General features: G+C 43.8%; 1 protein-coding gene across 1 annotated transcript; it reads right to left on the bottom strand.

The window, feature by feature from the left end:
• Positions 1-585: 585 nt before the first annotated feature.
• On the bottom strand, positions 586-27,565 carry PLEKHS1 (pleckstrin homology domain containing S1). The gene is made up of 15 exons (XM_024103636.3): positions 27,431-27,565; positions 24,237-24,282; positions 21,782-21,870; positions 21,574-21,680; positions 19,797-19,931; positions 18,159-18,234; positions 17,536-17,646; positions 16,602-16,712; positions 12,355-12,465; positions 11,915-12,018; positions 10,372-10,581; positions 9,481-9,582; positions 6,622-6,757; positions 4,471-4,539; positions 586-2,665 (listed from the first exon to the last, which is right to left on the bottom strand). Exons 2-14 carry the CDS (start codon positions 24,265-24,267, stop codon positions 4,471-4,473), a joined length of 1,392 nt encoding a protein of 463 aa, XP_023959404.3. The 5' UTR covers positions 24,268-24,282; positions 27,431-27,565; the 3' UTR covers positions 586-2,665.
• Positions 27,566-27,754: the final 189 nt, after the last annotated feature.

A 27,754-nucleotide genomic window follows, 5' to 3' on the forward strand; every position in this document is an offset into this window, starting at 1 on the left:
GGCTTAATCAGCTGTTGAGGATCTAACCTTAGTGCCTTGCCCAAGGTGTGCCCAGCTTGAAACACCTTCAGAGGCCTGATCAGGAAGTGCTGAGCACCTGCCCTCTAAAAATCAGGCCCCTTTAAGGTATCGAGTTGGACACTAAAAATCACTAGTCACTTTAAAAATCTTGGCTACATGCTGTACCATTGCATCTGTTAATCAGTAACCAGATAGGGGAGTGGGCTTAGCTACTTAGCAGAGACCCTGTCCAATGGCTGGACTCGTGCTGCTGTGTCTGGTGCACAGACCCACATCTGGCCAACTGATCAAGACCTCTGTGTCCTCTGGGACGAGCCATTAGGAGGTGTTCCCAGCTGGTGTGTCTCACGGCACGGGAAGTGCCAAGAACAGTTATGAGCCATGGTCTGTTTTATACATTAGACTTTGTGCCTTTCTTTCCCCCTCTCCCCCTCTTCACAATACAGGCATGTCAATTTGGAGAAGTCCCTTCCCACAACTGTTCTCTGTTCGGTGAGCCCCTCTTCTCTCTGAGCAATTGTGGATTCTCCCCTGCCCCCGACAGTGACTTTACCATAAAAAATGTGGAGTGATACAAAGGTCACAGTCTATATTTGAGATTTAAAAAAAAGAAGTGGCCAGTAATGAAAGTGTGTGCCATGGGAACATGGAAATTAACTGTCAGTTATTCACCCTCTTACAGGCATCTATTGCATTAGATTACAGGAAATTACAGTACAATAAATGTGCAGCCTGTTAATGTTTTAACTAATCACGTCAATTAACGCTCCAACCTCCCTTGCTGCCCTAGCCGGTGAGCCCAGTTTTGCAGATGCTGACACACCTAGAGAGTTGCTAGATATTATGGCAGACACTGGCCCCAGGCACCGAGTGGGTTAGCTTAAGGCATCAGCAATGTGAGCCGGTTTCGGCACTCCTGCAGGATTGCCAGGGATTTAGGCAGGCAGCCTTCTTAAAACCAGCAGAGCATCTGCTGCTAACTACATCAGTTTCTGGTGTCATGTGGCCCTAAGCACTGCATCAGAAGTTCACTGCTTTTAAAAAACCCCACCTAAGGTAGCTCTAAACTTACACCAGGCTGGCTAGGACAACACACAGTAGAATGTAATGGCTACAAAGGCACATACATCATTCATACAACATATTATATTTTATATAACACTTCTTAGATTAAAAGAGAAGGACCATGGTTCAGCTGTGAACAGCTCAGAGAACTTTAAAATTAAAGGTAAAACACCTAAAAGTGATCTAAAAATAACACCTCTAGACCTAAGAATAGCACAAGTCTAAAGTCATTGCCTTTGGGCCTTCCATTGCTAGAAGGGAGTGTTGGGGTCATAATGGGAGGTGGGTGGGTATCTCCCATTCCCATTAGTATAGAGCTGCTGTTCCTAGCCCAGAAGGGACATGAGATATTGAATATTTAAGCCATGATGCTTGTAGGTCTAGAAAAGTTGTTATTGGACCCCGGTTGTATATTGCCCATCCAGGGCTTTGGGCAGGTGTAATTCTGGGAAATGATATACTTGGGGGAAGAAAGCAATACTTCTGTGGCAAGTCCATTTTTGTTTAAAGGGGTGTGTGTGTTTGAAACCCCAGAAAGGTTTGGAATGTTAGAGCGAGTCCCACTGGGATAATTTTGGGCAGGTGATGCAGTCACAGAAATGTAGTTAAATTGCATCACATCCCTGTGGAACATAACCCATGTCCCTCTAATTCATCACATGGCTCTCACCTCCGTGTTTCATAGCTGGAATACAATCTGCATCGCAAACAAAATCACACCATGTAACATTCACTGTAATGCACATCTACACCGTATACAATCTGACATAAAAGCAAGCAGCAGCTGACAATCGCTTGGTAGCACCTTGGTTCTGACTCGCAAAAGCGGGAAATAAATCCCAAATTTTCTGACATACAAATGAACATGCAGTGCTAGACAAATCTACCAAAACTTCATGTTGCCATAGGAACAACACTATTGCCATAATAGTGAGAGCTGTAACAGAGAGATACAGAGTGCATGGTTCATTTTCTGCTTCAACGGATATATGCAAACTTCTCTGCAGTAGTGTTTTTCCAATGACAACTACAGACAAATCATATACCCCTTAATTCCTCACTTCACAAACATTTGCTCCGGGAAGTGGCAGGAAATTACTTCTAACACCATTTCTACCTCCTTTGTTCCTCCCTAGTTGGAGAAAGGAAGTTAGTTCTTTGTACTGCAATTCAGTGGCACGTGGCCATTTTCAAGGCTGGAAGATTGTCCTGAAGGCTGATTTATCTGCAAAACCAGAGAAGACTCCAATCCCAATTTGGTAGAAAGTGATCACATCCAAAGCCATCTTAGCCATGAAAAATCTAGTCCTCTGATCAAGTAACGGCGATGTTGGTCAAAAAAGACAATTTAAAGAGAAGTGGCCCCACAACCACTTTGAACGAATGGAAGTTCTTCAGGCAGATGTTGTCCTTTTCCTTCTACCTTCAGTGTCACAGTTGATGCCTTCTAAATAGGACCCATATCTCCCTATGTGTTTATACAGAGCACAACACAATGAGGCATCGGAATGCAACTGGAATAGAAATATTAAATGATGATCCTTCCATCTTCAGGAATATGCACATGGCAACCACTTATCTACAAAACAGAAGAGAGAGAGACTTGAAAACCTTCAGAAATTGACCTTCTGAGCGGAAATGAAGTGAATTCATTGTATAAACATTATTAATCATTATGACTGGCTTCACTGATACTGTTGCAATCTTGTTCTAGTTGGCATAATAAATTTGACCTACTCTCAAGGAGACCATGGCAAGCAAGGTGTTCCCTGCTTTGTTATAAGACTCTTTTGAATCCGTATATGTTACAACAGAACATGATCACGCTTGTTTCGGTAAGCAGAAGTCCCTACAGCATAGGACAAGGTCGACTTTTAGCACAAATTAGAGGGCACCACTACAGAGGTTTCCATATCAAGAAGAGAGAGATACTTTTGTGTGGAGAGCATTGCAAATCAGGCATATTTGCAAGATAGCAGGAGTTTGTGTAACTTTAGTCTCTTGTACTGCAGCTGCACGTAGCCAGGAATATTGATGTGAGATATCCTTTGTTGGGGAAACAGATAAATCTCTGGAAATTCCACTATGATGTGCCCTCTTTTCCTTTATACTGAAGTGAACGTAGGACTTTGTGAAGGCAACAGGCTGCTACTGCTTAACTATAGAACTGAGAGCCGCTCCAGTTTTCCCAGCTTGAATCCTGACCTGGCTTAGTTCATACTCCACTGCCATTCATCCTCACTCCTCTGCCCTCATTGCTAACTCAGGTGTCGAGCAATTGTGATCGTGACTCTTGTGATGTAGTAATGAAAAGTCTGTCTCTCTCAGACAGCTTGGCAACCTGGGGAAGCCCTCAGATTAAAGTCTGTTCACACACGAGCCAATTGTTCATGGCTCCTTATGCTGCATTGCATGGCAACTCGCAGGAACCCTCACTGCTTTCCTGATCAGTGTGTGTTCTGCTCTGAGCGGTGACTCTTCCAGTGTAGGCCAAACATCTGTCCCCAACCCCTCCCCGTATTCATCTAGAGCCTGGTGCAGCTCGTACTGAAGCCCAATAGGTTGGATCAGGCTCCCATCTCCCAACCAAGTCTACTGTCCAGGACCTCCTGATGTCTTTTTTGTGGCTGTAACATGAGGGGCCCCAATTAAAACCCTGCATCCACAGAGCATTCTACTGCCCAGGCACGTGTCCAGTGCCACCGCTCTTAAGTTGTGCTCCACTAAGCTGGCCTCCTGCCTTCCCAGAGCAGGACCCAAGGGAAAACGTGGCTGTGTTCCAAAGGTAATTTCCCCCCTTCTCCCACGCTCATAACTGATGAATGAGTTTAATGGGCAAACAAAGGTGAGTCCAGATTATGCAGTACACACGCTTAGATATCAGGATTTGACTATCAAGTTTGCTACAGCTATTCTGTTTGATTTCACGGTTAACAGTCATCTGTCCAAAATATTTAACTGGGACTTTAAATGGCAAATCAAATCCAAACAGTCAGTTCTTACTCTTTGTAGAGCTGCACATAACAGCGACAGCTCTGACTGGGGAAGGCTATTTGGAAGGATTGTGTGGTACTAAATATGAAAGCACGATTTCTTTATCACATGTTATCCCTTTCCCCTACCCTTTGTCTGCATGTCTGTTTAAGCACTTTGGGGCAGGGACTATACAACTGTTTGTACAATCCCTGCACAATGGGGTCCCTATGCACTACTGCAATAAATAATAAAAACATAGATTTTTTTTCCCTTCCTACACGAACTCAAGCCTCACCTCATGTAGAATAAACGTGCATTGCTTTGAGCACAGCGAATTACATTACTGCTAGGGTGTGAAGAAACAATCTCTTTTGTGTTAATAGGTGCCATTAAAATGGTGGCACTTACCTAGGAACATGAACATCCTTTAATATGGAAAATGTCTGAATCTGGGATCCGACGGACAGTAAGTTTCACCTTTGAAAAAACAAATCAAAACGCGCACACACACACAAGGGTCACCTTGTTATAGCTCAGTAAATCCACATCTGATAAAATATCACTGCTCCCCCCAGCCTCCCTCCCCCCACCCCCCACCTAAATACCCTCATCTATTAACCGTGTTATTTGTATTGTCGCTTGGGATCTGAGACAGGCTTTTTATTGCTCAGGCTACACTGGGATTGGGTGACCTCAGCAGATCCAAACATAAAGGTGCCCGTATGGGGGGCGGAGATCATGAGTGTCAAGATTGCAGCCCAGCTGAGAGTAGGGTGACCAGATGTCCTGATTTTATAGGAACAGTCCCGATATTTGGGGTTTTGTCTTATATAGGCGCCTATTACCCCCCCACCCCCATCCCGGTTTTTCACACTTGCTGTCTGGTCACCCTAGCTGGGAGAAATGTAGCTCTCCACATGGGACCCAACGCTATGTACTGTGAGGGCCCACTCAGACTTCCAGCCCTGTTCCAGAAGGTGATGAGTGTTGCACAGGGAGTTACACCCAGTGGTTAGAGAAGGGGAGTCAGGACTCCTAGGTTCTCTTCCCAACATTCTGAGAGTGAGTAAAAACATCCTATGGATTGAACACTTCAAGCAACCTCCTACATACACAATAAACAGGTATTTCCTTAACCCAAGAAGCCAACAGCCTAAAGGCTTGAAACCAAAAGATACTGAGCACCTGTAACATCCATTGACTGACTGCATGAGATTTATAGCTGCTCAGCATCTCAAGAATCACCGTGTGGACACTCTGGCCCTTCCATTCCATGGGAGTCTGGGGTGCTATTGCAAATCGGTACAGAGTGGGATTTTGGTGTTGATGCTACTGAGGAGTTCCTCCTATGCCTGGAGCTAAGACAGCAGTGGTTGTGGTGGGTTTTGTGTTCACAACCACCTTTTGTGCAAATGGTCTCAGCATTTCTTAGGTGGCCTGATGCTTTGCCCTTTGTGTTACTTCGCATTCGTGCTCTCCCCAAGGGCAGGCTAGGGCTTAGTCAGGTGATCTGAGGTGGAGCGGAATCAGGTTATAGCTAAGGCTAAGGAGGTGGCACAGAGAAGGCATTTAAGGTTTAAAAAGGAAAGCTATTGGACACCAGAGGTTGTACCGAGTGGAATCCTCAAGCCTGAGGCTCCTGATCAGAAATGATTTTTTCTGTTGCTTATAACTTCATTAGCATCCAACCAATTAAAAAAAAATCATTCAATCGACTTTGGGCACGTAAATAGCTCTTGTCACGCAAGTCCCAAAGCTGAATGATTTTGCACTGGGGTAAAGGGTGGGTATAAACCCCTGCAGAGCTCAACAATGGCAAAAAGAAGTTTGCTCTGTTTCCCACCCCCCCCCCCAAAAGAAATTCCCCATTTGGGACAGAGCATGCATGGAAATCATCAGTCCCAAGTGTGACCTGTGGGCAGTTATCAGTGAGTGAAAACACAAGGTTATAAGTTAAACTGTTCTGCAACCTTAACTATACAGATATGTCCATTTGTACGATGGAGTGGGTGCCATGAATCGACTGCCAAGAAAGGGTTAACTCTCAGTGGGTGTCTGCCTTTTATGAAAGGTGTCATGATTTCTTGCCAGCACTGCTGTGTCATGCATTTGGATCTCTTCCTGGCCAGAGTCACAACCTTTGGAATCCTGCCCCAGGCTAATCCCCCAGTCATACGATGGTGATCAGTATCCATTTAGATATTGCTAGGGGGCAAGAGATGTGAGGGAACACGGCTAGTCTCAGCTACTCTTCATAGTTCCTCAGGACAAGAGTGAGCTCCTGAAACTTTGAGGCTTGGATTGGCAGAAGCCCTTGTGAGATCATAATCATAGAATATCAGGGTTGGAAAGGACCTCAGGAGGTCATCTGGTCCAACCCCCTGCTCAAAGCAGGACCAATCCCCAACTAAATCATCCCAGCCAGGGCTTTGTCAAGCCTGACCTTAAAAACCTCTAAGGAAGGAGATTCTACCACCTCCCTAGGTAGCCCTTTCCAGTGCTGATCTGACCCCCAAAGCTATGTCTCTTCTTCCCTGACCAATCACCATTGGGGCTTACCTCCTTTCTCATGGACCTGCTGACAAACAAGGAAACCTCATCAATGCTTTGTGTGCGCAAGTCATTCACAGCCACTATGTGATCCCCATGGTGAAATATACAGCCTAAGCGGCAGGGACCCTTCCAATGCGAGACACTAGAGAGGCGGAAGAAGAGACAAAGAGCATGAATGGGATTGTTTGGGCCCACTGTCCAAACACAAATGACAGGTCTGTTTCACTCCAGCTGTGCTGCCTGGCCCTGCACAAAATAGGAAGCGGTAGACATATTAAAAGGGATAATTGCTTTTTGGTCTGATTTTTGGTTTTAAACAAACTGCTTCATCCATTCCAACCAGTACGTCCAAAGGGATCTGATTACAGGTCATGCAGCATTGTCATCCCTTAATCTAACAGGTCTGGGTTGGGGAGTGTCACCAGGCAGTGAGGGGATTTACCCTGTTTGGTTCTGTACAGTGTGGGGACAAACACTCTGCTGATGTAACTACACTGCCTCTGATGCAGAGAAGTTAGCCCTTCATTTACCTGAGTGGCTCTTTCCAGGCCAAATTTGCAGTCCAGACTGAACTAAAACGTGGACATCTGAACAGCAGGATCAGAGCTTTGTGGCTGCCCCTGTAAAGGGATGCATCAAAACTCTGCCTCCAACTACCCCAGTGACAATTTCAGTAGACTCCCTTAGAATCCTTCAGCTGGCCTCTCTTTGCTGCTGATCTCTCCTGGCTTCTCCTGGTGGATTAGCAGCCTGGGAGCCCACTGACCCCTCGATCTGATGCTCTGTTCCAAAACTGTTGCCAGCTGAAACCAGCCAAATCCTTTCAGTACGAATTCCCACTAGGGTTGCCCTGGGTGTTTAGCTCCAGATCCAAGTTTTGCAGCTGGGCCCCATCTCAGATTCTTTTGTGGTGTTTCCTGCTCTGGCTGATAGGGGCTGAAAAAGCTATTTCCTCCAGACCCGCAGTGCCGCTGATAAGTGTGGTACATCAAAGCCGCGGCGAGAGCCAGTCCTACCGCTGAGAAGCAATGAAAGAGCAAGAGGCGGCACAGCAGGGGGCAAGGATGAGACACTGAATTAATCTTCCACGCAGTCTGTCCTGTACCCCTCTCCTCTTTCCTTTCTCCTACTTTATTGATACTGAAGATCTAGGGAGAGGACTGACTTCCACACTACCTACTTACCCTGCACCGCTGCTGGGAGAACTGATACCCTCCAGCCCCCTGCATCCAAGAGTGACAATGTCTGGCTGCTGGATGGACTATTCCCAGTGCTGAAAATGGTTAGCAAATCCCTGGCGGCCAGCAGGTCTATGCTGGGACTCCCACTCAGGTCAGCCTGTCTGAAACAACTCAGTAGCACTTTGCACTTACAGTCTGCATTTAACCCGAAGCTCTCTGCCGACGCTTCTTATTTAAACCACACCACAGCATGTGAGATAGTTTGCTCATCTGTGCATAGTAATATTAACCTGCGGTGCAGAGAGCTGAAGTGATTTGCTGGGAATAGAATCCAAGAGTCCTGCCTCCTAGGTCCTTGCTCCAAATACAAGCCCATAATCTTTTTGATGCTTTGAACAATCAAAGCACACTCCCCCCCCCCCCCACCCCCAAAGATTATCACATCTTTACACAAAACCGCCTCTTGATTAGTGGTAGCCTGGGGTCAGAATCGGACACTTTGTGCATGCCACTGAATTTTCCTGGGTTGCAGCTTCCCCATCCATGATATGTGGATGATAACGTGTCCAACTGTACAAAATGCTGGGAGATTTTGGGTAGAAAAGTTTTATTTATTGGTATTTAACCAATTTAAAAGACACACTCCCTCTGTCCATATGGATTCATAGATTTTAAGGGCCGAACGGACCATGGTGATAAACTAGTCTGACCTCCTGCACATCACAGGCTACAGAATCTCACCTACTCCACTCCTGTAACAGACCTGTAACCTCTGGCTGAGTTACTGAAGTCCTCAAATCATGGTTTAAATACTTCAGGTTACAGAGAATCCACCATTTACTCTAGTTTAAACCAGCAAGTGACCTACAGAGGAAGGGGAAAACCCTCCAGGGTCTCTGCCAATCTGACTCAGGGGAAAATTCCTTCCTGGCCCAAAATATGGCAATGAGTTAGACCCTGAACACATGGGCAAGATCCACAAGCCAGATACCTGGGAAAAAAATTCTCTGTAGTAAGTCAGAGTCTGCCTCGTCTTCAGACATTGGGGATTTTTGCTGCTAGCAGTTGCAGATGGGCCACATGCCATCGTAGGCAATCTCATCATACTATCTCCTCAGTCTTGAAACAAGTCAATTTTTTTTTGCCTAATCTGCTCCCCTTGGAAGTCTGTTCCAGAACATCATTCCTCTGATGGTTAGAAACCTTCATCTAATTTCAAGCCTACACTTGTTGATGGCCAGTTTATATCCATTTGTTCTTGTGTTAGCTTTGGCACTTAACTTAAATAACTCCACTCCCTCTCTGGTATTTATCCCTCTGATGTATTTATAGAGAGCGATCATATCTCCCCTCAGCCTTCTTTTGGTTAAGCTAAACAAGCCACGCTCCTTGAGTATCCTCTTGTAAGGTAGGTTTTCCATTCCTCTGATCCTCCTAGTAGCCTTTTTCTGCCCTTGTTCCCCTGAGAGTCACATAAACACAAGTCAATTTACCATATGCATGAAGGACAACTGACAATTATGCCATTCATGCTGATATTAGAAGAATAGCCTTTTAGGCTAATGCTTTCCCAATGGTTACTACACCCTGCCTGACACACAAGAAATACCTAGCTCTTATATAGTGTTTGACAGGCATTTACATGTGGACAAGTACCCACCACCATAAGACTTAAAGGCCCTACCATATTTGTCCTGCTGCTTCAATAAGCGTTAGATTACTGGTGACATCAGCATGAGGGATGCAAATATCCACCTCTTGTAGTTGGCTGTCATCTGTGATTTTACTGTAAGAGAGGATGTTGTAGACAAGTCAGACTCTACCAATCAGACAACTGAAGCACATACTCACTAATGATAGGAAGTAGAGTTCATTATTGTTTCCTACAATCTGTCCTTCAGGGCATTATCCAGCCTACTGTTAAATCTTGCAGGTGCTGGATTTGCCAGCATTTCTCTTGGAGAACATTCTGCTCCATCAGATCTCACCACTAAGAAGCTTGCCCAAGGTCTAGATGATGGGGAAGCTGTGGCCCTTTTTTATTTCTAACACAGTAACCACCTTTCTGCTTGGATGAGATAGGTTAAAATAGGGGGTTTAATAGGCAGACTCTTCTGGCCCTGATCCTGAAAGGCATTTAAATGCTTAACTCCCATTGATTTCAATGCTTAAACACCTTCTAACGCTTTTACTGCTGTTTTGTGCTAGAAATCACACTCTTCACTATCTTGCAAGAGACAAGGAAGTAGACAGAAAACTTCTAATTGTGCATATTACAAAATAAATACACCACCAGTAAACGCTTTCGAAACACGATCAGGGCCTTAATCCCCTTTCTCATCCCAAAACAGACCTTAAAGAGCAACAGCGCCTATTCTTAAAGGTGTTATGCGGTGTGTTTGGTTTTGATCTGGCCATCGCAAATTCAAAGCTCACAATTCTTACATTCATCCATTTCTGGTTTGTGTGATATTGATTAGAACAAGGAAGAATGCTGCTATCTCAAAGATCCGGGTCTAATAGAATCCTCTTTAAAAGTAATTACATTACATATTTCAGCTCAAAACATCCTTACTTGATTATTATAGATAACTGAACCACTGATAGTGACGATACATTTGGCTTTCTCTCCTGGGTTAGCTGCTTATTAGTACTGCTTTGCGTGAGCTGTTGTTGGTTTCCATCTGCCTCGCAGTTTCTTAAATCTATGCTATTTTCTTGACTTCTGGGAAGGGTCAGGAATTCATCACTTCTGCATGTAGGCTGGGGTTTCTCTTCAGGCAACCTAATGAAGAAGAATGCTAATAAAAAATGCACTGGGTTGGCATGTCAAGTCACGGTTACTCTTGTTGTGTTTGAAGTTGTGTCAAATAGATGTCAGTGAGGCAAAGAATAACAAGTTCTTGTAGTGAATTGAATGGCCAAAATTACAGCTAAATCAACTAAACTGGCCTCCTAAAAATGGAACATAAAAACCAAAACACTTACAATATTGAAAGAATATTTATTAAAAATAAAAACCATTCCAAGCAACATGGTTTAACAAGGAAAAGGAGTATAGATTGTTGGCACTGCAATATACTGGCTTGTGTGAGAATGCATAATTGACCTCTACTGGATAGAATGTGTCAGACCTGCTCAAATGCTTGTCAGATTATTTGTTGCGCCTTCTAGTGGCTGGAGGTCCGAAAAGAGGTGTAATTAGTACCAGCAGTTAATGGAGAGATCCTTTAACTCAAATGGGACAGGCTTGTGACTTGGAGTGCAAGGTCTTGAGTTCTATTCCCAGTTCCACATATAACATTAATAGAACATGTGCAATTAAATAATATTGTAATAAACTGGTGTATATGTGCATGAGTACATACTACTGTCTTCCATTGGCTAGAATCAGAATTGTTCATCTGTGTGTCACAAGTATTAATGACTAACAGCCAATGGAAATTATCCTATAACTCAAGAGTTAGGAGAATAATATTTTGGAACTGGAGGATCTGACTTCTTTGCTGTTGTCACTGAAGTTCTTAGTGGTCACTCTCTGGTGCATAGTGAAAGCTGTGAAGTTTCTATGTGACCATGGATTAATACTCTGCACTTCTGTACTGTCTTTCATGTGACAATACTGATGCATATTGCAAACATCAAGCCATAGAGCACATCTATAAAGTAAGTAGTATTAGACCTGTTTTATAGGTAGGAAAATTGAGGTACAGAGAGGTGACTTGTCTAAGATTACCCAGCGAGATAGTGGCATACCAGGAAACAGTTCTTTCTTAACAACTACGCAACACTGCCTGCTCTAATGAGTGTCTGGCTTGGGTGTCTGTGAATGTACGTGGCTGCAGCTGTTACATTGTTTAGCCCAGGAAAAACATTAGTCAACTTCTTACAGAGTCACATTTTATTCTGTGTAAGCCTGTCAGGATGTCCTAATGGATGAATTTGTGAAATGACCTTGAATTTCACTCTGGTAAATGCCCCCCATAACCCCAGAAAGGCCTCTCCCAAACAGCCTGCGCTCTGTAGATTTCCTCATATAGACAGCAGGAATGCAGCTCTGGCCGTATCGTGACATTGCATTGATTTTTTTTTAAATACTAAAAGAAAGTGCTACTTACAGAGGTTTCATCGACACGTACAACTTCCTGCTGAGAGGATCCTCATTCTCCACTGGGTTGTGTGATTGAACTGGGGGATCAGACGTTGATAGCTCACTGTCCAGCTGTTGAAAACGAAAAACAACATGGGAGGTAAACATTTTCTCTCTACATCCACCAAGGAGTCCCCTTGGCTTCTTTATGTAGTGTCCGTTTGTGCTGTATTGTGCTAAAACAGCTCAGCCAAACCTCAATTAACCAAAATACCCAGCGAATCTCAGCTTAGACGCCCTCTTTCCCAAATCAGTGTGCACTACGTTGTTCTTCTCTCCCATTGTAATTTCCTGCTTGCCAATGATTTGGGAGTTTGGTACTCGAGCAACCTTGCTACGATTGGGTTTGGACAACTGAATATTCTCTTGGAGCAGGATCAACAGAGAAACCTACCTGATGTGGCTTACCTGTGCTAGAATACTGCTTGGAGAAGCATAATAGTCTTCCCCCTCCTCTCCGGTGTTCTCCTCTGAGTCCAACAGCAGCTGACTTATGCTGGTCTTTTCAGAATTGTTATTCTGTATTTAAAAAAAAAAGCTTCCATGTTTAATAGGACATTACATTCTCTACATCTGACATCTTCTTTCCATTTACTTGGAAAAATCCATTGGGAAGGGTTGTGGGAAGATTTGCTCTTCAAAGGCAGAAATAATATCACCATACATCTGACTTCTAAACAAGGCTTCTGTCTTTGTGCTCAGTTATACACTCAAGCAGCTGCATGTGCAAAGCTGTGAGTATTAATATCATTTACTGTAGATATCTAAATAGCTGACTCGTGGAGGCGATGTTTGTACCTGCCATTGACTGCATATGCAAAAATAGCTGCTGTGTTAAAAAATCAGGTCCAATGGTCAAAAATGTACACATGATGTTGTGTCACTTGTGCACACCAGGGCACAAATCCTCAAAGATATCCAGATGCTTAACGCCCTTGACAACAATCTTTGAGGATCTGTATCAGGGTTCTTTGCTACAGACCTAGTCCTGATGTCCTCACTTAGACAACCCACCTCATTGAAATCTAGAACTGGCTGGAAAATGTTAACTTTTTTCAATGAAAAGGAGAAATGATTCATTTTTGATCCCCACTATTAAAAGCAATGGGAGTCTTGTCTGAATAAAGAGTGAATTATTGGCTAGACAGCAGTTTGAGCTATTGACTTGCAAAGTTCAGTGGGCTGGAAGCTATGCCTGACTATCTGAGAGTAGAAATTGAGCCCAGTATATGCTGGGTGTTTTGCTTTGCCCTCAGTAAGAGCTAGCACAAAATGGTCCTTCATAAAGACCAGGAGTATTTGACAAGTCTTGGAAGAACAAGTCACTTCTTCAAGCTAAATTTGCCATCCTTTCGTTCCCTCTCACTCATTGATCTGATTGTCCTGCAGAGTATAATTAATATTTAGCTTCTTCTCAGTAAACCTCTCCATGCCACGTTTGATGCATTCCTTCTTTATCTCTCTCTTACTTCTTCCATGGCAATAAATTTTAAAGCTACTAAATGTGCCACCGAATATATTATTGTTTTCAAGATAAAGTAAACTAATTACCCTATTTCTTACAGGGAAAAGGAGGAGACTGGCATTGAATAGAAATGAGGAATGACCAATCGATTTTTTGTGTGCCTTGTGGGTAGTCACTGATTACAAAACAAAGGGTGGCACTTATTGGAGCCTAGAGTCAACACAGGTCCAAAAATGTTCCCATAAAAGCCAATGGGAGCAAAGATGGGACTCTACACTCCTGATCCAAGGTTCACTGAAGTCAGTGGAGACAGACGCCCCCTTGACTTCAGTGGACTTTCAATGAGGCCCTACTTGAACAAGATATCTAAGGGCTTGATTCTGTGGTGTTGAACATTCCCGTGAAATGCTGAGGTCTCTCAGCTCCTGCTGACTTCAGTGAGAGTTGAGTGCTTGTCACTAGAGCTGGCTGGGAATTTTTCAACTAACCGTTTTTTCGTCAAATGCTGACTTGTCAAATCTGAAAGAGTCATGCAAAATGGGTCTTTTTTGACCAATTTCTCAATTCAAAATATTTTTTGGAAAAAAAACCCAACAGTTTTGAAACTGTCAGTTGTATTTTTGACATTTTTAAGTGAAAAATTCCAGTTTTTTGGTTCAAAACAACTGTTTGTTTCAAAATTTAAGCTAATTATAGTTTAACTCTTTTTTAAGAACCATCACAAAATGGAACATTTAAAAAAAAGTCTAAATGAAACAGTTTGATTGAGCTAAACAGAATCTTCTGGGGATCGTTGATTCATGAAAAATTAAGGTGGTTCTTTTTCGTTTGGGTTTTTTTGTTTTTGTTTTTTACTTTTTGCCCTGATTTGGAATGGGAATCTCTTTTGAAATCTCAAATTTTTCTGGGATGGGAAAACTATTTCCCTCCTAGCTCTACTCCTTCCAGGTTTGAGCCCTAAATTACACCAACACATGCATATCTAAATTCTCTCTTGCTAAACAAATGGAATAATCTTATTTGGCATTATCACAGATTCAGGACAAAAATGGAATGCAGAGGATATACTGCAGCAGTGCTGGATTTCAAAAGGCATTTGATATAGGCCCTGATTCAGCCGCATGCTTAAGCACACGCCTAACTTTAAGCACTTGAGTAGTGTCATTGAACTTCAGTGAGAGTATTCTTAAAGCTGGGCATGACTTGAATACAGTACCTTGTTGAATCCAGACCATAGTGGCACATCATAAAACTAGGAAGAAATTGGATAAGTACCACACAGATTAAAAATAGCATAAAGAGGGATGTAAAACTGGCTGAATAGTGATCTGTGGGGAATTGTTATTGTTAGTGTTCCCCCACCTGGAGTGCCTATCAGGAGTTCTGCCAAGAATATAAGCCCTTTGGGAGTCCATTTCATTATGTGTGTGTGCAGTGCCTAGTACAGTAAGGCCCCCATCCTGAGTGGGGCCTTTAGCTGCTACTGCAATACAAGTAATAAAATCTTAATAAATAGCTTAATACAAGGGGTTAGTAGCGGGGAGTGGGAGTCAGAGTTCCTTTTAACATATTCATTATTTAGAGTATGTCATTATTATTTAACATATTCATAACCGGGTTCCTTTTAACATATTCATTATTTAGAGTATGTAAATTCAACTTGGAATTAGTTGTCATGGGAACCAGAGGGACAACAAAGATATGGGTCCCTGGCCTCAAAGTATGGAGTGACTTGGATAGATTAGGGACTAGAGCCTGCAACCCCTCACTCAGGTGAATGAGTCCTTACACAAGTAGACTCATTCATGTCTATTTGTGAGAGTCAGGATTAATTACCTGAGGAAGAGTTTGCATGATCGAGGCCTACAATAGTGAGTCACTAGTAATTCAATGCAATCTAATACCAGTAAATGTAGAGTCATACCTCTAGAAAAGGAAATAAACACAAAGGTACAAGCCAGGAGACGGCTGTCCAAGTAGCAATACGTGCAGGAATGATCTGGAGCTGATAATATTGTACTAAGAAATTTATTCTCTCTTATTAGCTGTTGGGCAAGGCTATAAATTGTACTTTCCGCGTAGTCTCGAACAGAAAACAGAGCTCCCTGCCATACTCCCCCAATCCAAACTGAAGGCCATGTGAAGTCCCTGTGCGCCCCACCCCTCCGGTCCACAGTCAATCAGCCCAGAACTGGCATCCGCAGCAGAAAGGGACTTCTGCGCTGCCTGCTGCACAACATGGGCACAGCATTTGGCTCCAAGGCAATACAAACATGAGAAGGATTAGCAGGTAAAAGAGAAGCGGGTGAGCCAGAGGTCTGGTCTACACACAAAATAGCACCGGTTTAACGAGTGGTGTAATTTTAATCTGATTTAGTTAAACTGGTGCCACTGTCTGTGTAAACACTCCTATTTTAAGCCTGGCTGAAATCAGTTACAGGTGTAAACTAAGCCATGCTAACCCTAAGCCAGGTTTATGCTGATTCAAGAGTATTCATGCAGGGCTGGGCACCCAGTTTAACTAAAGAGGTTTTGAATCAATTTGAGTTAAACCAGTGCAATTTTTGTGTGTAGACAACCCCTGAGAGATGCTAGAAAGACGATTCAGGAAGAACATGGGCACAGTCTACAAATATGTTAGCAAGGACAGAGCCTCGGCTTGTGTAAATTGTTGTAGCTCCATTGAAGTCAATGGAGCTGTGACAACTTGCCCCTACTGTGAGGGAAATCTCAGTCATGCTCTCAGAAGGGGAAGGAGCAACTGTTAGAGCTACACAAGAAATAATTACAGCCAGTTAGAAAAGGTTAACAGTTGGAGTCAGTTAGACTTGCTAGGGAGGTGGTTGAGTCACCGTTCATACAGATATTCAGGGTAGATGAGGCATGACAATAAAGCTAGGTCTACACTGCAGATTAAATCACCTCCCTGAATGACAGAAGTTACACTGACATAAGGCTGGCGTGGACAGCGTTACGTTGGTGGGAGAGCTTCTCCCACTGACATAGGTACCACTGCTCGCGGGGGCTGGAGTAGTTAAGCCAATGGGAGAGCTCTCTCCTGTTGGCTCAGAGCAGTTACATGAGAGAACTTACAGCGGCACAGTAAACTCTCTAGTGCCCTACGTTAATGAGCATTCCTGCAACATTTACATATATAAGAGGCGTTCCAGGCCCCGCTAGCTATGCTCACCAGACTTGGAAGAAGAGGTGCTGGTAAACTGTGGCGAGGCCGCTGTTTAGGGAGACCACGAGAGCCAGGATCTGAGTGAGGCCTTTTCTTGTCGTCTGCGGGATCTTCCACCTGCACATCAAAGGAAAAACATTGACAACCTGGGCAGAAGTACTGCAGGTGTTTTATTGGCATGGTCGGTTGGTAACAGAGCACAGTCTGTATTATGCTCCCTCCAGACCGTTGTTACACTCCCTGTTTGTGTGGTACTTTGTGACTATACTAAGCACTGTTTTCCAGGCTGCTCTTGATTTACTTTTTCTAGACAAATCTACAGGCACACCAGGAAAGCAGCAGTACTTTTTTCCTTTCTATTTAAATATTGAGGAGGGAGGGGGATTGACAAAGGACAGTTAGATGCCCAACTCCCATAGGAAGTCAATGGAAGTCAGACACCTACCTCCCATTTGTGCCTTTGATTATCTCTTCAGATCTTAAATCCTAACCACCAATCAGGAACTTCACCGGTGGCAGCAGTGGAAGCATCCTGCACTTGGCTTTGGTAAGATGTGCCAACCCTGATGTGCGGGGACCTCCTTTAGGGATGGGAGGGTCATTCAGTCTCCAAGCCCATCATCCTTGGCCCATTTGCTAAAATGGCCAGTGAGGTTTCCAGCTGAGGCCATCACCATCCAAAACCCCCACCTTTCTTAAATGCAGATAGGCCAGGAAACAAACCTGACAGCGTGAGCCTTTTACAGGAATTCTCTCACATTCGAGCCTCAACATCTACTTTCCAATCCCAAGAGAAAGCAAAATGTTCCTGTCACTCCACTGGCCTGAGTGCATGCTGCCCCGAGCTCAGGAGAACTTCCTTTTCATGGAGATGTTCAATTATACAAATCAACTATCACATGTAGCCCTAGCAGCAGAATCATTAGCAACAGCCCCTTACTTCACCGCAGTCACTCGGAATCTCCTCGTGGGTGCTCAAAACTGTTTCATCGAAGGCTGGTGGCGAAGAGAGGGACCGACCTTTGCTTCTCTGAGCTGAAGGATTCTGGTTCTAGGAATTCAGTGACAGCAGTATGAGGACCGATGGGTCCTTGGACAAAAGTCTGCTCTTAGAAGCCCATGTGGTTCCCAATGATGCAGAATTTTGGCTCCAAGGCTCAAGAAATGAGAATTAGGGATACATTGTCATTCTGTGAGATGATGGGTGAAATTCACCCCTGCACAAGGCCCATGTACTCTTTAAGTCCTGTGCACTTTACTTCTTCAAGTACATGTTTCCTAATGAACAAGAGATTCTTTAGTGTTTAAGTGGGTCTTAAGTGGTGAGCAGGCATTGTGCGGGTCCTCTGCACAGGGGTAGATTTCACCGTAAAGGAATCTCTTTTTCATGACGAAACTGGTGTTATAGGGAAAGTGCACTTAATATACTTAGGGTCTATACCAGCAAATATCAATGTATAGATTCCCTCTCTTCATAAATTACTAATGAAATTACAAACCGCTCTCCTTAAAGAGGCTGATTTGTGCATTTAACAGCTGACTTTTTTTGTACTATAACATCACCTGAGCAGAGCATCCATCGTCTTTTGCCTCCATGTGGGCTAAAGATAGGGAAGTGAACCAGTCCTCAACTTGTTCCCTGTGGGTTGGAATGACGAAATGAAAAGTCCATTATTATCATGCACAAGAAAAAATAAATGGTGCATCTGTGTCTTCCTAATGGCTTAAACCTACATCCACTGACGTCAATGGGAGTCTTTCCATTGACTACGGTGGGCCTTGGATCAGGCCCCAAAAAGGCCAAGCAGGGAAAAGCTGTCTTTTCCTTACAATGCTAGAGCACTGCCTTAGCGGAGTTCACTCTGCTGTAGTGTGGTGGCCTTAGGGAATTGTAGGAGTGCGGCCAGTATATTAAAAAACTATGGAGACCCACTGGCCAAAACGTCCCCTGATAGATTGGTGCTGTGAGGAGGCTTCTGTTTCTGTAGCCCATTCAAAACCAAGTTTGGGCTATGCATAGGCGCATATGACTACAGCCCATTACGCAGAGCATTGGCTAATAAAGGCCAGTGAGATTACACAGTGGAAAGATGGTCTCTAAAAGCTCACTTCTGCCATGTGTGAAGAATTCCTGTGAGGTGCTTCTCAGGCTCCACACCATGTGATTCACAGGAATGCACAGCAGTCCATAGAAGATGGCCTGTGACTTTCAGAAATATGTTTAAACAGGCAGACAGAAAAGACTAACGTATGGTCGCATTGTAAGACAACTAAGAAGGAGATGCTGCATTTTGTTCACAAGTAGGACTAATTTGATGGGCTCTGGAACTTTTCCCACTAGATGACTTAAGGGAACAATGCACTGCGTGAATGCATGCTTGAATGCTAACTGGTATTTGGCATTTTTTCTCTTTGGACTCAGGTATGTTCTTCCTGCTTTGGTTAGGAGTACAGTGTACCATCCTGCAGTACTTACGTTGATGAAAAACACTCTCATTGACACAGCTGCAGGAGAGGAAGAAAAGGGAGAAAAGCTGGGGCAAAGCAGCGGTGAGCCCCTCTACAAAGCATGCTCTCTCCTGACCAAATTTCTATTGGCTGTTGATGCAGCATTAATTCCTGTTCTTTAAGAACATGAGAACGGCCATACGGGGTCAGACCAAAGGTCCATCTAGCCCAGTTCCTGTCTTCCGACAGTGGCCAGTGCCAGGTGCCCTAGAGGGAATGAACAGAACAGGGAATCATCAACTGATCCTGTCGCCCATTCCCAGCTTCTGGCAAACAGAGGCTAGAGACACCATCCCTGCCCATCCTGGCTAATAGCCATTGATGGACCTATCCTCCATGAATTTATCTAGTTCTTTTTTGAACCGTGTTATAGTCTTGGCCTTCACAACATCCTCTGGCAAAGAATTCCACAGGTTCTTTCTCTGTTTTCCACCTGTGGAGTGGTAGTAGGTTCTAGGTGCAGTGGGGACATGCGCGGGAGCCAGGCAGCTAGGGGTTAACCCCTGATTCATTCTCCTACAGTCTATTCTCCCTCTGGACTGTAGACCATGATCCTGCCCTATTTCCCCCAGGGCAGGCGTGTCCCCTACAGTTGATTCCCCATGAGCAGGGCTAAGAATTTCTTTCCCCATGGATCCCAAGAGCCACTTGGTGGCTATGCCCTCTGCCATCTCCCCTCCTCGCCACGAGTACCTGTCCTTCGCAATGAGGTAGTAATCCCTGCTCTCTGTGTTGATGGATAGCACTTCCTCAGGGTGGCATTTGAACATCTTCCTTACTGCTGTCATCTTCTCATAATTACTTATGCCAATCTCAATATTTGAAATCCTGTTGGACATGCATATGAAACATTTACTTATATAAGGCTTATCCCATGCATTGATGCACACTGTGAAATGATCATCCATAAAAGCAATGAGGATCAAGGACTTGCTAGATCATTTCTGTGCTATTGCTTAAATAACTCTTCCTCTGAGATTAATTAATCATGTTTACTACAGTGGTACCTCAGGGCCAGCCAAGAATGGGGCCCCATTGTGGTAGGCACTGTTGTAATGATTACAGCATTTTTTGAGACACAGCCAACATTAATAATAGAGCTGGTTGAGAAATGTAAGGCCTTTCCACAGAAAGGTTACACAAAAGTCAATACATACATAAAATAAAAATGTGCTGAGTTTTCAATGGAAAAACTCCCACAATGTTTGTTTTTTGAAAATGGAAAAAATTCAATTTTTTGATCCTGAAACTACTTCTTCCTTCCCTTTTTTTTTTAAATCAGAAAATTTTAAAAGAAACAAAAAATATTTATCAACTGGAGGGGAAAAGGCTATTTTTATATTCTTAAAAGAAAAAAAAACAACCCCACAGCTTTCTGGGTGGCATTATACTGTTACATAATTTAAAATAACACTTTTGATTCAGCCAGCTGGAAAGTTTTCAGTCATAAAGAATTCCTTAAAGAGAACTGCACTGTTTGCTTTCTGATAACGGAAGAAGCACAACAGAAATATGAGGACTATGGGGGAGGGAGAAGGGCCCATCCAAAGTTCTTTGAAGCCAATGTAAAGACTCTTGTGCACTTCAGTGGGCTTTGGATCAGGCCCAAGGTGGAGAAAACATTGGACAAGCCTTATTGTTTCTAGGCCCAATCCTGCATTTCTTATATATCCCAAACACCCAGGGCTAGAGTGTGATCGGTTCTTGTACATGCAGCCCAAGGGCCAGGGCGAGTGCCCAATGAACCTCCCAACCTTTCCGTAGCCTGCCCAAAGAACTGTGCCCAGCGCTGTGCAGTGACTAATCTCTTTGTGCAGGGCCATGGTCGCATGCTATCTCAGTGCTGGTGGGAAGAGGCAGGGCAGCCTGTGCCATCCCCCATATAATCCCTCCCTGAGCCCCCCACAAGGGGCCACTGCCTAATTGACAAAATTAGGCCCTGCTAGAACTAGGTAGGTATCTGGAGTGCACAAGGAGAGTGGGATCAGGCCTACAGTGTGTATCCAGCTGAAATGCACCAGCCTCGGGCCAGTTTCTGAAAGCCCTCCCAAAGCTGAAGAGATCCTTCCATGTAAAGTCCCAATGTGGAGAAAGGTGCTCGTCAACATCAGTGTGGCAGAATCCCTTTGCATGTAGGAGTACTTGGTGTTGTCCTTGGAGAAGATAAGGGACCTATGACTGTAGGTAATAGAAGCCTTTGTTTTAGCGGTGTGTGCAGCTGATACAATACCTGGATCCTTTACACAGCCGTAGCTTGGTTTTTGTATATATAAATCCTATTAAGTCTATCAAATAATACAACACTCTTAAGCCCTTCCAAAGCCTACTGAAGTCAGTGGGAGACTTTCCATTGACTTGCAAGGACTATGGATCAGACCCTAAATCAGCAGCAAAAGGTGAAATCTGTGATCTCATTTCAGACTGCTGAAGTGTGGTTTAAGAGAAAAAGTGATGAACTTCAGATACCTACTGGTCAATTGCAATGAAACCCTTTATTTGTTGGCCTTTAAGGTACTTCAGGGTGTAGCATCTCTCGCTAGACTTGCACAAGGTGAAACCTCGCTTTTTCCAAGAACTCTGCAGAAAGGAAAGTTTGCCTCGATAAACCTCAGAACAGCAGAAATAACAGAGGTTTGTTAAGGGATTGCTGGAAGATGACTAATTTGGGTTTACTGTACCTGTGTAGTGAAAAGCTGAGGCGGTGGCGATTTGATAAAGTCACCGTGCTTGCAGACTTCATCCTCCTGAAAAAATGTGACTTGATTTCCTACCAGACAAAGAGAAATGAATGGCACCGTCACTCAATTTGTTGTTAGTTAATCTCCTACATGGGCCTGCTTGCAATGTGTTGCTGAGCACTGGGCTTCCGTGCTTAAGAGGCCATGAAACCTGGTCGGTGAGAAGACAAGCACAAATAACGGCTATAAAATGCAGGGTCTGACCACATTCCCATTTCTGTTGATTTTATTGCTGCCGACTGCCCCAAAATTGCAAACACAGAGTCGTGATTACGGACAATGTATTGCATTGAGGAGGTGCAAGGGTCTGTGTTAGGTCTGGTCTAATTTAATTTCTTCATCAGTGATTTGAAAGAGGGAGTAAATAGCACACTAATGAAATTTGCAGATGGCATTCAATTTGGAAGAGTGACAAACACCAGAGAGGACAGAAAATACTTTGGTCCAAGGCAGGATCTAACAAGAGAAGCAACATGGACAGAAAGTAAAATGGGGAAAACACAAGCTAATGCCTCTGGGCAAAACAAATCCAAATACATAGACTCATGACCCAGCACGCCGTGGCAAGCTAGCTCAGTTTGTGATCACTGGGTGGAATTGACTAATCAAAAGCTAACTCCTTCCTATTTAATGTGCTTTGCAATTCCTCAAAATGGCCTGTAGATAAGCAAGTTCTAGTCTTAACTCTTTATAACCTGGAAGCCAGTCTTTAAGATGTAGATTTATTTTTAAGGTGCCCAAGGACTATGTGGAGGCAGCTGGAGAGCCTAAAAGGTCATGCCTTCACCCACAGCAAACCCCATCTTGGACCTATCTAATCTAATCTCTCTCTCTCTCTCTATATATATATATATACCACCATACAAATATTGTGACAGAACCAGACCAGTGGGATACATGAGTCTGGTAGAGGGCAAATATACTGGTCACTGGATGAGTAGTTTTCTGTTCCCTGAGTGACCAGAGCAGGGGCTGCACTACAGTAATCAGGAACCTGCTAGAACCAGTTAAGGCAGGCAGGCTAATTAGGACACCTGGAGCCAATTAAGAAGAAGCTTCTAGAATCAATTAAGGCAGGCTAATCAGGGCACCTGGGTTTTAAAAAGAGCTCACTTCAGTTTGGGAGTGAGAGGGTGTGCTGCTGGAGGACTGAGGAGCACATGCCTTATCAGACACCAGGAGGAAGGTCCTGTGGTGAGAATAAGGAAGGTGTTTGGAGGAGGCCATGGGGAAGTAGCCCAGGGAGTTGTAGTTGTAGCTGTCATGCAGCTGTTACAGGAGGCACTATAGACAGTGGCAGTCCCCCAGGGCCCTGGCTGGAACCTGGAGTAGAGGGCAGGCCTGGGTTCCTCCCAATTGACCTGGACTGTGGGTTCTTCCAGAGGGGAAGGTCTCTGGGCTGTTCCCCAACCCACATGGTGAATCTCTGAGGCAAGAAAATCTGCCAATAAGCGCAGGACCCACCAAGATAGAGGAGGAACTTTGTCACAATATATATAAACACACACACACACACACTGAAGTCAAGGGGAGTTTTGCCAATGGGAGTTTTGCCTTAAGAAAAGCCATGAATGTCTTGGAACTACTGAACATGTCTCCTACTTGTTTGGTTTAGTTCCTTTACACTAGTGGTCCCCAACCTGGGGGGCATGGAGGAATGTTTGGGGGAGGGGGCCAGGCCAGTCCCCAGGAGGGTGAGGAGGGAGTGCCCCTGGGCCTTGCTCTGCCCCAGCTCTGCTCTGGCCCCACCCCCAGCCATGGCCCCAGCTCTGCTCCCGCACCCGGCTGCTGGCCCTGACCATGGCCTGGCAGTGGCTCAGTGGCCCGACAGCAACTCCACTCCCGCACCTGGCCCTTGGCCCAGCTGTGGCTTCAGCCTCAGCCTTGGTCCCTGGCCCCCAACCATGGCTGCAGTTCTGGCCCTGACCAGAGCCCCAGCTAGTGACTGCAGTTCTTGGAGAGGGGGAGGGAGTGAGGTGGGTGCAGACAGAGATAAGGGGGTACAAAATAAAAAGTTTGGGGACCACTGCTTTATGCTGTAGCCATCTCAAACTCAGTCCAAACCAAGTCTGACAGGGATGGGGAAAGATGCTGTTTTTTAGGGCAGAAGGCTGCATCGGGGCATGTGGTTACTGGGAGAAGCCATAGAGGGGTGGAATTATAGCATTAACATATGGTATATGACAATTTAACCTCTCACTTTTTTGTATGCTGCATTCCTTTCCTGTGGGTTCTACGTTGTCCATTGAAATGTCTTTAGGAAAGAGACTTGCCTCATTCCATCTCTGTGAGATTCCTAGCACCTCATTGGTGGGGATGTTACATAACTGTAATAATTTGAAAGCTGGAGCAAATAATTTTCATTTGATAAATCTCAGTAGATTCTAATTTGTACCTGTGGAGTTTTTTGTAGATTTGAAAGCCATTCCGATTGCTTCAACCTGGAAAATCAAAACAAGCAGAGATTTAGGGCTAGATTCTTTCACCTTGACACGAGCCGAGCAGTGCCTTTGTTGGCAAGGATCCCCACGGGCAGAATCTAGCACTTAATAAAGAAAACACTTCACAAACTTTCCTGAAAATGATCACAAGTATCTTTTTATATAGACCAATGGGATTCGCTTGCCACCAACGAAACCTGCCCAAAGACTTTAACTTTCTGTCCCTTTCACAAACAAACAGCAATTGTAACCATGAAACAACGTTTATTATGAGTATTTGTTTCTGGCAGTGTCCAGTGTGATTGGCATTGAAAAACAAAATGATTTTCAATGGGAGTTAGGAAGATCTGGGCCAATGACACACAACAAAGGTATCAGAGTAGCAGCCGTGTTAGTCTGTATCCGCAAAAAGAAGAACAGGAGAACTTGTGGCACCTTAGAGACTAACACATTTATTAGAGCATAAGCTTTCGTGGACTACAGCCATCGGACTGCATCCGAAGAAGTGGGCTGTAGTCCACGAAAGCTTATGCTCTAATAAATTTGTTAATCTCTAAGGTGCCACAAGTACTCCTGTTTTTCATTTGTTCTCAGTTATCTTGGTATAGATTCAGAGTAACTCCTTTTCACTGGAATTACTCCACATTTTCATTGGTGTAATTGAGACTGCACTGTGACCAAGAGAAGCTAAGTGATCCACGCAATGTTATATAACCAGTGAGTAACAGAGATGGAAAGAGAAGTTCTCTAATAGTAGGGCAGAATTTTGCAGAGGTGTTTTGATGTGTATTTCTAACCGCATTTAAAAAATACATTTTTTAGGAGGACCAGACCTACATCAGAATCCTAATGTGGAGCTGAACCCAGAAGAAGGTTGGTGGTAGGAAGTGATTTTTAGATGAATACTCCATTTGCTATATTTTTGTTGTTGCTTTAGGTATCTTACCTTTCAACACTTTTATCCCACTAAGAACTCAGTTTCTGCATCACAATCACAGCTTTGTCTTCCAGCTATACTTTGCCTTCCTATTTCTTTGCAGTTTGGATTGAGAGCAATGAACTTGTGCCAACCAGTTACTTGTGTGTATGTCACCATCCTTCATGTGCTGGATGCCTTTGCATTATGTTACAATTAATCATAGAATATCAGGGTTGTGAGGGACCTCAGGAGGTCATCTAGTCCAACCCCCTGCTCAAACCAGGACCAATCCCCAGCTAAATCATCCCAGCCAAGGCTTTGCCAAGCCTGACCTTAAAAACCTCTAAGGAAGGAGATTCCACCACCTCCCTAGGTAACCCATTCCAGTGCTTCACCACCCTCCTAGTGAAAAAGTTTTTCCTAATATCCAACCTAAACCTCCCCCACTGCAACTTGAGACCATTACTTCTTGTTCTGTCATCTGCTTCGCTGAGAACAGTCTAGATCCATCCTCTTTGGAACCCCCTTTCAGGTAGTTGAAAGCAGCTATCAAATCCCCCCTCATTCTTCTCTTCTGCAGACTAAACAATCCCAGTTCCCTCAGCCTCTCCTTGTAAATCATGTGCTCCAGCCCCCTAATCATTTTTGTTGCCCTCTGCTGGACTTTTTCCAATTTTTCCACATCTTTCTTGTAGAGTGCGACCCAAAACTGGACACAGTACTCCAGATGAGGTCTCACCAATGCCGAATAGAGAGTTAATGATCACTTCCCTTGATCTGTTGGCAATGCTCCTACTTATACAGCCCAAAATGAGATTAGCCTTCTTGGCAACAAGGGCACACTGTTGACTCATATCCAGCTTCTCATCCATTGTACCCCTTAGGTCCTTTTCTGCAGAACTGCTGCCTAGCCACTCAGTCCCTACTCTGTAGCAGTGCATGGGAGTGCAAGTCCTTCCACTTTTATTGAAAAACAAATCTGGTCTCTTTCATTTGTTTACCTTTTGTAGGTGACACCCTCAGTTAGATACCGTTCTGTTCTTTCACTTGGGAAGCAGTTCTCAATAGCCCTAAAAAGATCCACTGTTACTTGTAAATTCAGATCTGCTTCTCATAACAACTTTGATTTGACCTGGCTATCAGTTATAGCACCAATACCTAATTAATCTGCCACATGTAGTTGCAATCCTTCCCCTTGCCAGGAAAATCGGTAAGTGTTGCAATTTCCTCCTCTAATGTTCAGCCAGGTTCCCTTCCAGACTGAGGGATTGAGGTGGCTTCTTTTGCTCCAATTTTATCAGACACTGTGTGACAGACGTGGGTGGTAAGAGATTGTTCTTTATTTTCTGGCCTCAGTCTCCTGCCATTAACTTCTTGGGTGACCCCAACCATTCCCTTGTCCCAGGATAGAGATCGAAGCAGTTAACTCAGGTGGCTGTTGTTTCAGATGGGCAGACAACCCACTGCAAACCTAGTGTCATTACAGACCTCGATAGAGAATTTGTACTTTTTTTTTTCTTTTCTTTTTGGAAATGTGTTTTTGCCTTGTGAAAGGGGGCTTTATATTTAAATGCTATGGCAGAATATCTGTTATCAAATTTACTGAATACAATTTTCATCCATTGCCCTTTAAAACTACAAATACAAAAGTTGGCGCATGGGAGAAAAAAACAAAACAAAAAAAGAATGTGTAGCCACTTGCATTCTACCTCTTCGTTTTAATATTACTTTGACGCCCCTTTTGTTTCAATGGCTGGCTCAGGAAAGCTCTTTAAAACCTGATTAACAAAGTCTTCAGAACTCGCAAATGCTATAACATTCACAAAAGCAACATTCCATGAGTTTACAAAGGGACCGGGAAAAAAAGATTAGTCTAAATTTGAGTAAAGGTCAAGATACGTCGGTAGAAAGACAAAAGAAACTAAATTACAATAGGGCTCTTAGTCATCCACATTATCTCAATTGATATTTTGTAAACCAGTTTAATCATTGAGTTTAATCATTTTCTTTAAATGGGGGTGGAGGACCTTTTTAAACAGAGAAGCTCTCATTCAAGATAGACAATGGCAATTTCATGATTCTACTTCCTCAGGCTTTTGTTTTAAGAGATTTGATTTCTTTCAGCCTTTAAAAATGGAAATTAAGTCCTGCAAACGAATTAAGATGGAGGTTAATCTTAAACTTCAAACATAACCCTGTGAAAGACAAACAAGCTGTATTAGTACTTACAGGCAACAGCTGTCTACTGTGTAGATCTTCTTAGAAGCATGCACCTTTATATGTTCACAGATCCACTGTACCGGTCTCCCAACCACACTGTTCTGTGTTGCTGCCCTACACCGCTACTACCTACTTATACCAGTCAGCTAAACACAAACAATGTGAAATATGACCCACAAGGAAATTCCCAAGCTTCCACGGTATGGCACATTTTACCAGAGTAGGTTAGTTGAATGACAAATTGTTTAAAAAGGGGAAATCCAGGAGATTAATATACATTAATTAAAACAAAATATACATGCTTGATTTAGCCATAAATGTCCCCCAGCCAAG

This window comes from Chrysemys picta, chromosome 7, assembly GCF_011386835.1.
Source record: "Chrysemys picta bellii isolate R12L10 chromosome 7, ASM1138683v2, whole genome shotgun sequence".
NCBI lineage: Eukaryota > Metazoa > Chordata > Testudines > Emydidae > Chrysemys > Chrysemys picta.